The 13179-nt window shown below is 39.1% G+C and overlaps 1 protein-coding gene across 2 annotated transcripts in view; it reads right to left on the reverse strand.

Moving 5' to 3' along the window:
- LRP5 (LDL receptor related protein 5) overlaps nucleotides 1-13179 on the reverse strand; it is a 119389-nt gene that overhangs the window by 23525 nt on the left and 82685 nt on the right. For both annotated transcript variants that reach the window (XM_015863807.2, XM_015863806.2), the window contains exons 8-9: nucleotides 3239-3455; nucleotides 1759-2048 (exon numbers count right to left, since the gene is read on the reverse strand). In XM_015863807.2, the coding sequence (XP_015719293.1) occupies nucleotides 1759-2048; nucleotides 3239-3455 (507 nt within the window). The remainder of the gene's footprint in view (nucleotides 1-1758; nucleotides 2049-3238; nucleotides 3456-13179) is intronic.

The raw sequence follows: 13179 nt of genomic DNA on the forward strand, positions 1-13179 counted from the left end.
ATACAGCATTTTACAGAACAAAAAGACCTGAATTTTCAGAAAGGTTAACAGTTTCTTATGACCGATCCAAAGTGCCTTAAAAGGACATGACTTCCAGAAAGCACAATGTACCTGCAGATTCTTCCTTGACCCTTCTTCCTCTCCCCTGATAGTACATAAAAATATATATATACTGAAGTATTTAATTTTCCATAGTGTTTTAAGTTGAAGGAACAAGTCACAGTTTCAACAAAATCAGAATTATCCTTTTTTCTCATGATCGGTCATCTTTAGCAAATTTGCTGATCCTATCGATATTTTAGTTCTATACAGTCAGCAAAATAAGCCATAAGGCAAGGACTGTATATGAATAAATAAGCCATTCCCAAAAACAAACAACAAAACAACTTCCAAATTCACCACTGGGAACACCAAGATCAGTGCACAATTATCTACTTTTGGTAGCATCTTAGCTCTAAAAGATGTTTTACATTTTTAAAGGCAAATCACAAAATTAGTATTTTAATGTGTATAAGACTCTTTTGAACATGAGTCCTCACATAACCAGAGGCTATAGGAGATTAGGGATGTAGCAACCATCAAGGAGAACAGTATGGGAACAAGAGGAGGGCTCTTAAGTTACACTACTTGCTGCCAAGATGCAGAATGTGGAGGGACAGGGGAATGAAAACTCAGATACGCTGAAATGTATGCGATACATATGTAAAGTACAGTGAGATGGATAACTTAAGGGGCCATATACAAGTTAAACAGTACCCAGTTCTACACAGAATCAGACTAGGATCTGAATGATACAGCTGAAGTAAAGCATTTTCCACTACCAATGGTTAAGACAACCACAGCCTCAGCTTTCCACATGCTTGCCTGATATTTATTTAGTAATCATGTCTGCAGCACCCTAATTTGTTATATTGGCACTGTTCCTAGAATAAAGGTACCCACATCAGTACTTTTAGTGCTGAAGCACAACCCTCGTTAGTCTTAGAGAGCTATGTAAACTATCCCTACAAGTGAAGGTTTTCCTATTATGGTTTAGGTACCTTGGCAAGACAAGTACAACTGTTCTTGGAAAACTTATTAAGAGGTTAAACAGAGAAATTCAGTTCCAGTGAAGCGAATGTACTGATTTCTACAATTACTTAATTCACTTCAAAAAGTAACACTGACAAAGAACACAATGTTCACTTCAGCATTTACCTGGATATGAACCAAACACATGAGAATGGAATTTCAAACTGCTAGAGAACACACTGACTTAAGATGGGGGGTGAGCAGGGTGCAGTTAACATGACATGGAGAAAACCAGACAAGTTCCCTGGTCTATTTTGTGCCAAGCTGAAGCCTTGGGCTAACAGCAACCACTACAAAGTTCGCTTGCCAGAAGCGAATATTAAGTAGGGTTGTCCTCCAAATCAAAATTGGAAGGTGGTAAAAAGCTTGGGGGGGATGCCAGCTTACTATGTGACATGAAAACAGCATTTCTACAATAAAAGCATATATGGATGCAGCATATGCAGCATCAGAGTATGCATTCAGTATGAGCAGACAACACTTCGGACTTTTATCTGAAATGGGAACATGCCTGTCACCCAACTGTGCATTCAACAATGCAACTGTCTTCATCTCCAAGAGTCTCCTTGGATGCAATTCAATGACAACATTAGCAACTGCAGGATAGATCATGTAACAGAGACCTTTGTTAGATCAAAGAAACTGCTCTGTGGCTTTATATTCAGGGAATTCACATGTCAGTAATACCTTCAAACTAACATCAGTCCAATAGATTCTGTTATCAGAAACATCAAAATCCAGAGCAGATGCCTCCTTGACTCCAGTAAGAGGAATAGCAACATCATTATTATTGGTTTCAAGGGATATCCTGTGAATTGCTGCTCTGCTTGTGAAAACTAAGAAGGCTTCAGGAATGATGCAAGTCTTCATGTCACTCAAGAGCTCAAGGCCAATGGGACAGGCACACCTGGTCTCCTGAGGTGTAAAGAAACAGAGATGGCTGCAGCCTCCGTTGTTCTCTGCACATGGATTAGTTCCTGAAAAACAAAACAAAACAGATATTGGTGTGTTATGGAGATGGGGGGAAGAGGAGGGTAAAGTTGAGTGAAAATGTAGCGCGACTATACATTTTCAAAATAAGTTAACCCTATGGATTGCTAACAAAGCCATTCAAAACCGGTTCTTTTCCTCTAGCCAGGCATTAGGAGGCTGGTCCCACCCCCTTCCTATATATGAAGAACTACCACAAACATATTTTATAACTTCCCCAAAGACTAGCTCCTTTACAGAAAGCAAGCAATTATCCTCATTCTTTTTGATCCAGTGCTCCATCTTTATATCTCTTTGAAATCATCAGTTTTAAAAACGTTTCTGAGTCCAACAATACAAAATAACAAGAAAATAACTGGGTAACTGCAGTTCTTTCCGAGCTGTTCAGTCACTAGAATCTCTCATTTATTTTGTTCAAGTCAATGACCATGACCAGGCAGTGTGGGAATAAGGAGGGAAAAGTAAGAATCAAATGACAAGCGTCTTTCTCCATCAGTTGGAACCAGGGATTCACATGCTATCACAAAAAATTCTCCAAGATCAGTCTCACCCAGCTTTTAGTTTTCCCTTTTTAAGACATACAGATCAATGTCAACTTATACCGAGTTACAATCTGAAGACTTGACAGTCCTTCAAGCAAAACAAAGAATTCCACGTGATTGTGAGAGTTTTCTATACTTCAGTCGTCAGGGCAAGATTTAATTGCTGAGATGTTAAAAATTAGAGTGCCTTTTGCATTCAGGTATCTATATGATAGCCACTAACTCTGCCTGTATCATTCCATGTAGTAAAACATATTCTGCCAACAGAAGAACACTGGGACTTGGTACTGGAAAAGGGCAACAGAAAATGGTGCAATCCTGTGAGCACTGGAACTTCTAGAGATCAGAGCCAGCAATAAAATTCTTCTCACAAAAATTCAGAGTGAGGCGGAAGCTGCAGAGGACTTAGGAATCATTATAAAATCACTATAATATCATTATAAAATTGGAAGCCCAAATTTCTTTTGCAACACTCTATTTCCCCAGCTTTACAAAAACAAGTGCAGCTTTCCTTTAAAAGGCTTCAAACACTAAAGACCATAGTCATCCTCATTACAAGTGATGAACAGCTGCTTAGTGAAAGCAAGAGCTTCTAGAAACTACTTTAGACACACTCCATAATTGACCAGACTTACCAAAAACTTTGGTAACACTTGTTGCTTTAAGGCCCATCAAGTCTGGCAGCTGATCAATAATAATGTCTCTGCTAGCCCTTATCTTGTGAACTCTTTCAATGCTTCGCCTCTGCCAGTCAGTCCAATAGATGTAATCACCCAGCAGTGTGAACCCAAATATATGCGGAAGTTTATCTTCTAAGAGGGTTTTCCTCATTGTTCCATCAACATTTATGACCTGTGAGACACATGAAAAAAATAGGAAAAAGTAAGTCCTAGTTGAAAATTTTCACTGCAGACAGCATCAAGTTCTGTACCATACTTAATTCAAAAGACAATAATTTATTTTTCGTATGTGATTAGTGATAATCACATCTTAATAAATTACTATTTGACTTTATTTGACTTTTAACATACATTCACACCTGTGGTAGGTATCCAAATAACAGCAACAGAAACCTTCAGATTGAAAGCTTGCTGTTCCTATTACAGTCACCCTTGCAATACTTTACAAAATAGGTCTCCCATACACCACCAGCACAACAGCAGAGGTAAGCAGTCAGCTGCTGCGCCCTGTATTTAATCACACTGTGCACAAAAGAAATCACTGCCGTTAACAGTTCATGTTGCATTGCTACAGTACAGACGTCTTCAGGGCTCCTTCCAGACAGAAAGCCTCCTGCTGGAGACACTTAAAAATAACACTGACATTCTTTAAAACTTAAGTTTCGGAGGAGTTTCGTGTCATCCAATCCATTCTGTGATGAAGCAGCCGAGACTTAAGATTAATGCCTTTTTGTTTTGTGAAGCTAAATAAAGTACATTGGGAAAAAAAAAAAAAGGTTACGTCTGCGGTTAAAAGCCAAATGGTTCTGCAATTATCTCATTACATCATGTCCAGGCAAACCCCAAATGCTCACTTATTTAGAACAGTATCAATCCCACAGGCTGTACTGCAGGTTCAAAAGTTCATCACACATACTCAGGTGCCAGAGCCAAACTGGTGCATCGTCCTGTAAATAAGACATTTCCCTTACAAACGCAACAGTGCATCAGCAGGACAACACTCAAACCAGTGCATTTGTGAGTACTTTTACAGATACCGGCAGTACAAGTATATTTCAAGCACCAGAGCTGTTGACCAAAAACGCCAGGCACTGATTGGATCTGAGGACACAGAAACATACTTTTTTTCCTATTAATCTATATCTGTGCACACCTGCACATGTTGTCAACAACCACACTCGTTACTGAAAGTACCAAATGAAAGCCTGTTAGGCAATCCAGTCCTCCTGATCAAGCACAAAAGAAAAAGGTGCAATCAGACAGCAAACAAATGTTTAATGGCTCACACTTTGGCTAAGAAGGAGATGGAATAAGCATTTCCTCTCCATCTGAACACTCCCGCGCCACATCGTGTCAGCCTGTGGATCCCAGCAGGCTTCCCTTGGATGCAAAGTGCAGCTCTGACCTGGAGGGGTGGTGTGATGGGCTGCAGACCCTTCCTGGTGGTAACCAATCCACGGCAATGGGCATGAAGCATTACCTAACTGAGAACTAACTGGGCTGTCTGGCAGCAAGACAGGTCAGACAGTTCACTGAAGGTACAGGCACGCTGCCATTCGGATTTTGCTGTCATCCATCTTTCCAGAGATCATCTCCATTCCAGAGCATTAACTTAAACCACGAGGACACAGGAGAAAAACCTTATAAACAGTCCTCACAGTAATGCCAGAAGCACGACTCATTCCGCTAAAACTGCACAGCTCATAAAATATCCTATTATCTCATCATTTATTGCTTGCAGCCTGCCAACTACAGCCAAAGGGAAGCTGTCATGGAGCATTTTTGCCATTATTATGCAGAACTTTTCTTCAACACACCTTAAAGGCAGAGGAAAGTGGGTATTTTTTTTTTCCTATTTAGAGTTTTCATCCTCTTTCAATAACTGATCAATGGATTTTTGACTTAGGTCAAAGGACAAATGCAAGGCTGAAATCTGCTATATATTCCACACGGAACACTGAACGATCCCCTTGAACAGACACACTCTAGAAGCTCCTGATTAGTTCTCAGACTTCAATAAATCTCTTAACGAGGTATCACAAAGCTCAGCCAAAACCTGTGGTGGGCAAAACAAAATCAACATCAAACGCCTTAATGAACTGAATTACACACAAAAGCACGGTGAGGGGATAAAGTGTGCCTTGATTTTTTCTTTTTCTTTTTTTTTCTTTTTTTTTTTTTTCCTGCTGCTGCAGTGCATGCAAAGCAACTTAGCATTTCCAAATATAACACTCCAAGGCTCCTGGCTCTTTGAAGAAGATTAAAGTAAACAACGCAATTAAATTCTACACATCAGTGTGATTCGTGTAGTCAAGTTATATTTCAGGTGCATCTGTGAAAAACAACAACCATTCAGCTTATATACAGAACGTCTTTTGACAGAACAACAAAGGGAACTCAGACACCTTGCTCCTATATTTAATTCATTAAGAAAAGACAAAATTCATTCAATTGCTACAAAGCTTAAACAAATGGAAACCAGTTCTCAGGTTGCGCTAAATCTGTGTGAGCAGTAAGCGGACATAAGAGGTTGGCAATGATAGAACATCATGACTGCCATATTACTAGGTTGGTACAGGTCTACGACTCATTTCTCAGTGTGTAATTTTAGTCTGTGGGAAAGGAAAGTTCCTTGAATGGCTTCCGATAATTCTCTCCAGAAGATCCTAAGAAGGCATCTCAAGGGAATTATGCCCAGTCTTTCTGGCTAGAGAAAGAACCTGCAGGAAAAACCATGTGGGTGGCAGCCAACATGAGAGAAAAAGACAAAGAAAAAGGGAGAGAAATGGAGAACTCCAGAGGGTCAAAAAGCTGCCTCCAAAAGAGAAGAGCAAAGCAGCTGTGAGCAGTCTGTACCACAGTCTATATTCAGCTGGGTTTAAGCCGTTCGTTAACATTTCCAACAGCTGAAGAAGAACCACCTTTCATCAATGCTTCAGGATAAAAGTGGGTTCCTCCCCTCTCATTCTAATGAGGTTTAATGCCAGGCATGTGTTGGCAGACGATGGCAAGCTGAAAAGAGAATGGAAGTAAAGCAGATGGTCCCAGAACCTACATATCAAAAATGGTTGGAGGACAGTTGGACAGCAGACCTATCTGGGCATTTACACACAGACGGATTACAGATTTGCAGACTCCACAATTTGCAGATGCAGGTAGTGACACAGCATCATCCTTCACGTACAGATTCTTTCCACTCAGAGACTTTCATCATTTTTCACTACAGGTCACAGTTTAGCTTGCTGAGGAAGCAGCAGGAGAAGATACTTCTCTGTGGCTACACATGGGTCAGATTTTCACTCATAACACAAAAGCCACTTTGAGATGTTCGAAAAAGAGGATAACAAGTAGGATTATCAAATCTCATGACTTTTTTTGACAGCCTTCCCTCACAAGCACCTTTACAAAGCTAAAGCACAGCAATAATGGCCAACTGTCTTCAAAGAGCTGCAGTGGCACACAGAACAAAAAGTAGTTGGTGCATAATAATAATAATAATAATAATAATAATAATAATAATAATAATAATAATAATAATAATAAAAATAAAAAACCTGTCTCAGGACATCTCTCAAAAGTGCCTCCAATCCTGAGATCCATCCATTAGTAATGATTTAAAACTATAAGGCAAAGACCATATTGATGATATCATACAAAGATATCAACAAAGTTCATTTCATTCTCACTACGCAATGTCATCTCATATGGAATGGTTTCACCATATCAGTCTGTTCTGTCTCATGAAAATAAAATCTACATTGCCAAATGAATATAAAATGTTAATTAGCGACCTGTTTAGAAGCAAAACAAAACAAAAAGTCCCAGAAACTTCCTATGAAAAAGCCAAATACAACACAGTATAGCTTCACATTACAAAAAAATACAGTCTTAAGTAATTTTTAGTGATCCCTCATTTTCACTGGGAATTACATGCACAAAATATATTCCCATGCCTGTGCTGAAAGCATCAGCATGTAAAGTGGCTGTTTATTTGCAGCACAGATCTGTTCATACTTTTCACATTAAATTACCACCATACCTGATGACCTTCAATGACTCGTCTCCTAGGACAATACATCTTTATTTCCACAGAGAGTACTGCATTTTCAGACAGACTTTACAAAACACAAGCACACATAATAAGCTCCTACAGACACTGATGAATAGATAAATTTCTTCTTGCTGGGAAGGTGGCGTTAGCGTGATTGTAATCTTGAACCTGTTTACATTTTATGAATCTAATCTAGGAACAACTAATGTTCTCCATATGAAGCACTGTTACATCAGCCTGACATTTCCAGGACTTAGTTCTGCTCACAGGATATCAAACAGTTAAAGGTGCAGCTGGTAAATTCTGCAACTGTTCTGTGCTAAGCAGGAACATTATATGGCATGCGTGGCTCCTTAAAAGGGGAAAAAGTTAAATGCAAACATACTCAAAACTAATTTATGGCAACTGGTGGCTAGAACCTAAAGCACAGATGTTTCACTAAATCGGTATTTCAATTTGATTTTTAGGTGGAAGTTGCTTATTTAATACACTTCAGGGAAATCTTACCTTCTGTAAACAAACTTTTTAATTTTGAAACATTGAACACTGCTGTAAGTTGTTTAAAGGGGCCTCCAGCAAATCTGTAGCTAACATCTGTTATGAAAACAATATTCTTCACCAACTATAGTTCAATAGTCTGGGAAAGGGGAAGAATATATAGGTTTTAAAATAAGAAATACACATCTTGCTCTTTATTTGCTTTTCTCCTCATCTCCCTTTCCTCCAAAGCGATCTGAATAGTTCTGTAATATTTTTACTCCCCCATCCCTCCCCCCTCAGTAAAACCAACCACTTTTTCAACTTCATAGATACTCAGAAGTCCATGGAAATAACACATCAATAAATATTTAGCACAGAATCATAGAATCTCAAAGGTTGGAAAAGACCTTTGAGATCATCATTGAGCAACTGAAGCATCCAAACATTATTCTTGAGGAAGTCAAAGGGATGTCAAGAATAACAGCTGGACATTACCTTGCACTGAAGTTGATGGTGGCATCAGTTCAGGTCAACCATTCTAAAGAAAAGACTTGTCTCCTTTTTCAGTGTTACCATGGCAATTTCTATTTCATTTCAAGTTAGGATTAAGTTAAACATAGTATTTACTACTCCTATTTCTCTCTATTAAATTATCTATTTACAGACAATGAGAGATCCATGAACAATTGGTTGAGAAATACTAGCCTAGTCAAAATGCCCTCTTGAGCTCTTCCCTTCAAAAGTCAACCTCTACCCCCAAGAGCAGCAGAGGGGCAGGCTGGTGACCAGCAACAGGACACGGGGTTGTACCCAATGAACATAAACCCAAAGTTGTTTCTATTAGCAGTAGCAGGCATTGCTCAGAACTAGACTGCATGGGGCACTTCTGGTTCATGATACTTGTAACACAGATAAATGAAGAAAAAAAGAATCATAGAATGAATCCTAGAATGGCCTGCACTGAAAAGGACCACAGAGTTTCAACCCCCTGCTATGTGCAGGGTCACCAACCACCAGACCAGGCGGCCTGGAGCCACATCCAGCCTGGCCTTGAATGCCTCCAGGGATGGGGCATCAACAACTTCCTTGGGCAACCTGTTCCAGTGTGTCACCACCCTCTGTGTGAAAAACTTCCTCCTAATATCTAACCTAAACCTCCCCTGTCTCGGTATAAAACCATTCCCCCTTGGAAAAGGGAGAATTGCAGAAAAACGTGATTACTGTTTAATATCAAAGACTAGAACTAATTTACGCAAACCAGAATTTAAAAAGAACTCATCTAAAAAATTAAATGCACATGCAGCAGCAAGCAAAACAATGTTCAACCTGGATGTCACTTTTATCTACCAACATAACACAAAGGCATTACCCCATCTGAGCACTTGTTTATGCATGGCATAACACTGTAGGGTTTTGTTTGCCTTTTATTTTTTAACACAGCAATAAGGCACGCATTCTAAATTAAAAAAAAAATATTTGCAGTCATATTATGGGTCTACTTGCAAATTTCCCTGCAGAAAACTTACAAATTAATCAGAAACGTATGTTCAAGCTTTATTTAAACCTGCTGGAATTTCTAACAAGAAGAAACAGCAGCTTTAAGAAACCAGTGGTAAGTTGCATACAAAAAAAAAAAAAATATATATATATATATATATATATATATATATGTGTGTGAAACACCTGTAATAACCATTTCATTGTCCAACAGAAGAACAGCAAGAAATCATCTAAAAATGATTACTTCTGAACAAATACTTGAGCTATGAATACTTAGATTTGCAAACAAAACGTGCTCAATAAATTTAATTCTAAAGCTGATTTATACAACATTACAGACTGTTCTTTTAGCCTTGTTAGTGTATTCAGAGTTCACATACTCAAAACTATAAACCATAATAGCAACAAGCTGTAAGGCCATTTTCAACTTGGTCTCCTTCACCAATCTGTTAAAACAAATGCTATTAGGGATTTAGATAATATTTCATAGAGATCATGAGCTAATTTAACTGCAAGGCTAGTTCCCACTGCTCTGGTGAGATGGATGCCATAATTTCAATTATTCTGTGAGGAAGGCTGGATTACTCCTGGTCTTTCTATAGGAAAACAAAAATTATTCACTTCTCCTTTATTTTAGTCTAATCTAGAGACATCAGCCTTGCCCAAACAAAGATTTCAGAAAAAAAAGCAGTTCACTTTCAGCTATGAAAGCCAGTAGTTTGACAGGCACCCATAAGAAGGCCTAAGTCTTCTCCCAAGAGAACACTTGTCTCCACAAACTTCAGAATATTTAAGGCAAAGTAAAGCTTCAGGATGCTTGTTTACCTTCCTCAACAGACACATGTAAGCTGAGGCTAGAACTTTAACCACACAATGGCACTGCAGCTTCATGATCAACTTAAACTGACACAGCCATTAGAAACGATGGTCCAAAACTCACTCCTACACACCAGCCTTTGCAGCTCCTTCTCATTTCATTTTGTGCCAGTATACACATTTCTGTGGCTGATCCGTCAACCAGATCAAGGATTTAATACACAGAAAAACTAATTTATTTTCCTGTTCTTTCTCAGTTACAGTGCTGACTTAAACAAATCTCAATATTTTGCTGTAAACCTCATTGGAAGGTTCATGACTCAATTGTGACCTGAAGCAAAATGCTCTTATTTGTTTTTCCACCAATCTTTCTCAGAGAGCACTGAGGGCCTAGACTGCAGGTAACACAACAGAAACTCCAGCCCAACCTGGGACGTATGCTATCAGGTGGCCTGTGTGAATAGAACCCAGCTGAAGAAACACCATAAAGCTGTAGGTAGAAGGGTGAAACAAGCATGGAAACTTCTTCTCCCACTTTCCAGTTCCAGCTCTGCAAAATTACTGGATATTCTCAACTGTCTAAATGATACAATTATAGTAAAGAACAATACATAATGATCACCAGTTTCTTTTTGAGGGAGATGGTAGATTTAGGTTGGGTATAAGGAAAAAGACTTTTACTACAAGGGCTGTGAGGCACCGGCACAGGTTGCCTGGGGAGGTTGTGGGTGCCCCAGTCCTAGAGACATCCACGGTCAGGCTGGACAGGACTCTGATCTCCTACCTACTTGTAGGTATCCCTGTTCATTGCAGGGGAGTTGGACCACATGGCCTTTAAAGATCCCTTCCAACTCCAATGATTCTATGATTCTATATTCACATTTTTTTGTTTCTTACACAGAACAATCATACAGAAATTGAAGCAGACACAATACTTTCAATTTTTGATGCTTTTTCTGTAGTAACATCAATGACACAGTCAATTCCATGTTACATTAATACAAGGGTAATGTGTTTCACGTACAACGTACATCTGCAGTTTGGTGAACCCCTCCTGCCAACATTGTGATCCCCTCAGCTGAAAGTAAGTCATCTGGAAATTTACCGTGCATTTGCACAACAACAAAAATCAGTGCCCCGTGAAGCTATTTTATTAACTGTTTCTTCAGAAAAGACATAGAGATAAGCATTACTCACCTCCACTATTTGCACTCCACCTTATACTCTGCAAGGTTCTTCTATTCTGTGGTCCCCAGCACATATGGAAAGGATAGTGAACCAACCATGTGCCAGCAGTGGCGGTGACTGAACCACACCACTGCTATAAAACGAGAAACTTCAACCCCAGTTTTGGTGCAATTATGTTAATAAGCCACAAACATAACCAGAGCAGGAAAAAAAAATGACTAAGAATTTTCTATTACTCTAGATTTACTCTAGAAAGACAAGACTTGTAAGCATATTTTAAAGTAATAAATTTGTAATAGGTGACAGACTTGCTCTTGAAATATTTCCTTCAATAGCACTGCAGCTTGTCCTACTTGATGAGCCTTTTGGTAGTAGTACCACCACCTGTACGGTATTATCGAATATTTCTTCAGGCTTCCATTTTGTCAGATCTATATGATTGCATTCAATTCAAAAGCTTATTCTATATTGAATCAGAAAAAAACCTGAGGAATTGTAGCTGTAGTGGGAAAATCTGCATGCCATATGCTAGACTACCAAGACACCTCATACCAAAGATACTGTGAACTAAACGTAATTTTGCCATTGTGATGAAATGAACCACCATTTCTTGATAGACTGGTATCATAGAGGAAAAAAAAAGGTTGTGTCTCAGTAGGTACTGTGGGGACATCCAAACTCTTTTCTCTGCCTGTTTAGCCAAGACGTATTCTTTCTCAACATCACACAACTAATATTCTACTCTTCCCTTTAGCCAACTTTAAAACACTGAAAGCAGCTCAAAAAAATGCTAGACAGTCTATTTCAGCTACCTTCTGCATTTTTCATTTAAGAAGTCTGCTTGAAAAGCACATCAGCTATTCAGAATGAGACACTGTGCTGCATTCATACTCCATGTGTATAAATCATTCCCTCCAGCATCTCACTCAAGGGTCAAGTCCAGCTACAGAGAATGTTGGCCCAGTTCCACCTCGCAGGAAACTTACCTCCCATAGGGCTTTAGGTGGAAGACTCCCAATGCCAGCTGAAGTACATTAATGGGCTGTGGAGCCCCTGCTTTACTAGAGATCTCTGCCAACCCCACATGGTAACAATCGCTCATTTAGCAAACTCAGTAATTGACAATGCTTTTTTTCAGTATAATCTCCACCAAGTTTGTAAGCCTGCAAGAAGACCTGGTTTCAGTTTTCACGGACACAAATATTCAACTTCTTTTCTATAGTTAGATTTAAACTTTGGCTCAATGTTCAGGGCCCCAACACTTGTGAGGCATTCTATCTCTGTTCCAAAAAGGGCTTGGCATTCCTGCATTAGATCCAGCTATACTTTTGAGCTAATACCTCACACAGCACTTTTAGCTTTAAGCTTGCTGTACACAAGGCACAGAAAGAAAGGATACAAGATTTTCAGGGATAAGACTGGCCTCATTCTGGCCTTTAAAACATTAGATCCTCAGGTGTGTTTCTTTTTCATTTATAACTATCTGAAAGGGTTTCATTTCAATATACCATTTCACCAGTAACCGTGAACAATTCCTTTGTAAAGTACTCTAGGGAAGGCTAAAATACAATTTTTAAGGCATTGTCTCTTGCAAGAAAAAGCCTACGGCTACTTGCATCTTAATATAGTTCTACTTAGCGCCGTTTATAGAAGAACGCAAGTGTCAGTAATTAACCTGTGATGTGTGCTCCAAGTGATACACATCTATATCAGATTTCCTTCTTACAAAAGCATACAGTCATCATACCTTATAGCCTCCCAGCAAGTACATTTAAATTGAGAACTGTAGGCCAAAGACCACCTAACAGACTTGTACTCTCACACAGACTGATACAATAGCATAAGAAACTTCCACTGTGAT

This window comes from Coturnix japonica, chromosome 5, assembly GCF_001577835.2.
Source record: "Coturnix japonica isolate 7356 chromosome 5, Coturnix japonica 2.1, whole genome shotgun sequence".
Classification (NCBI taxonomy): Eukaryota; Metazoa; Chordata; class Aves; order Galliformes; family Phasianidae; genus Coturnix; species Coturnix japonica.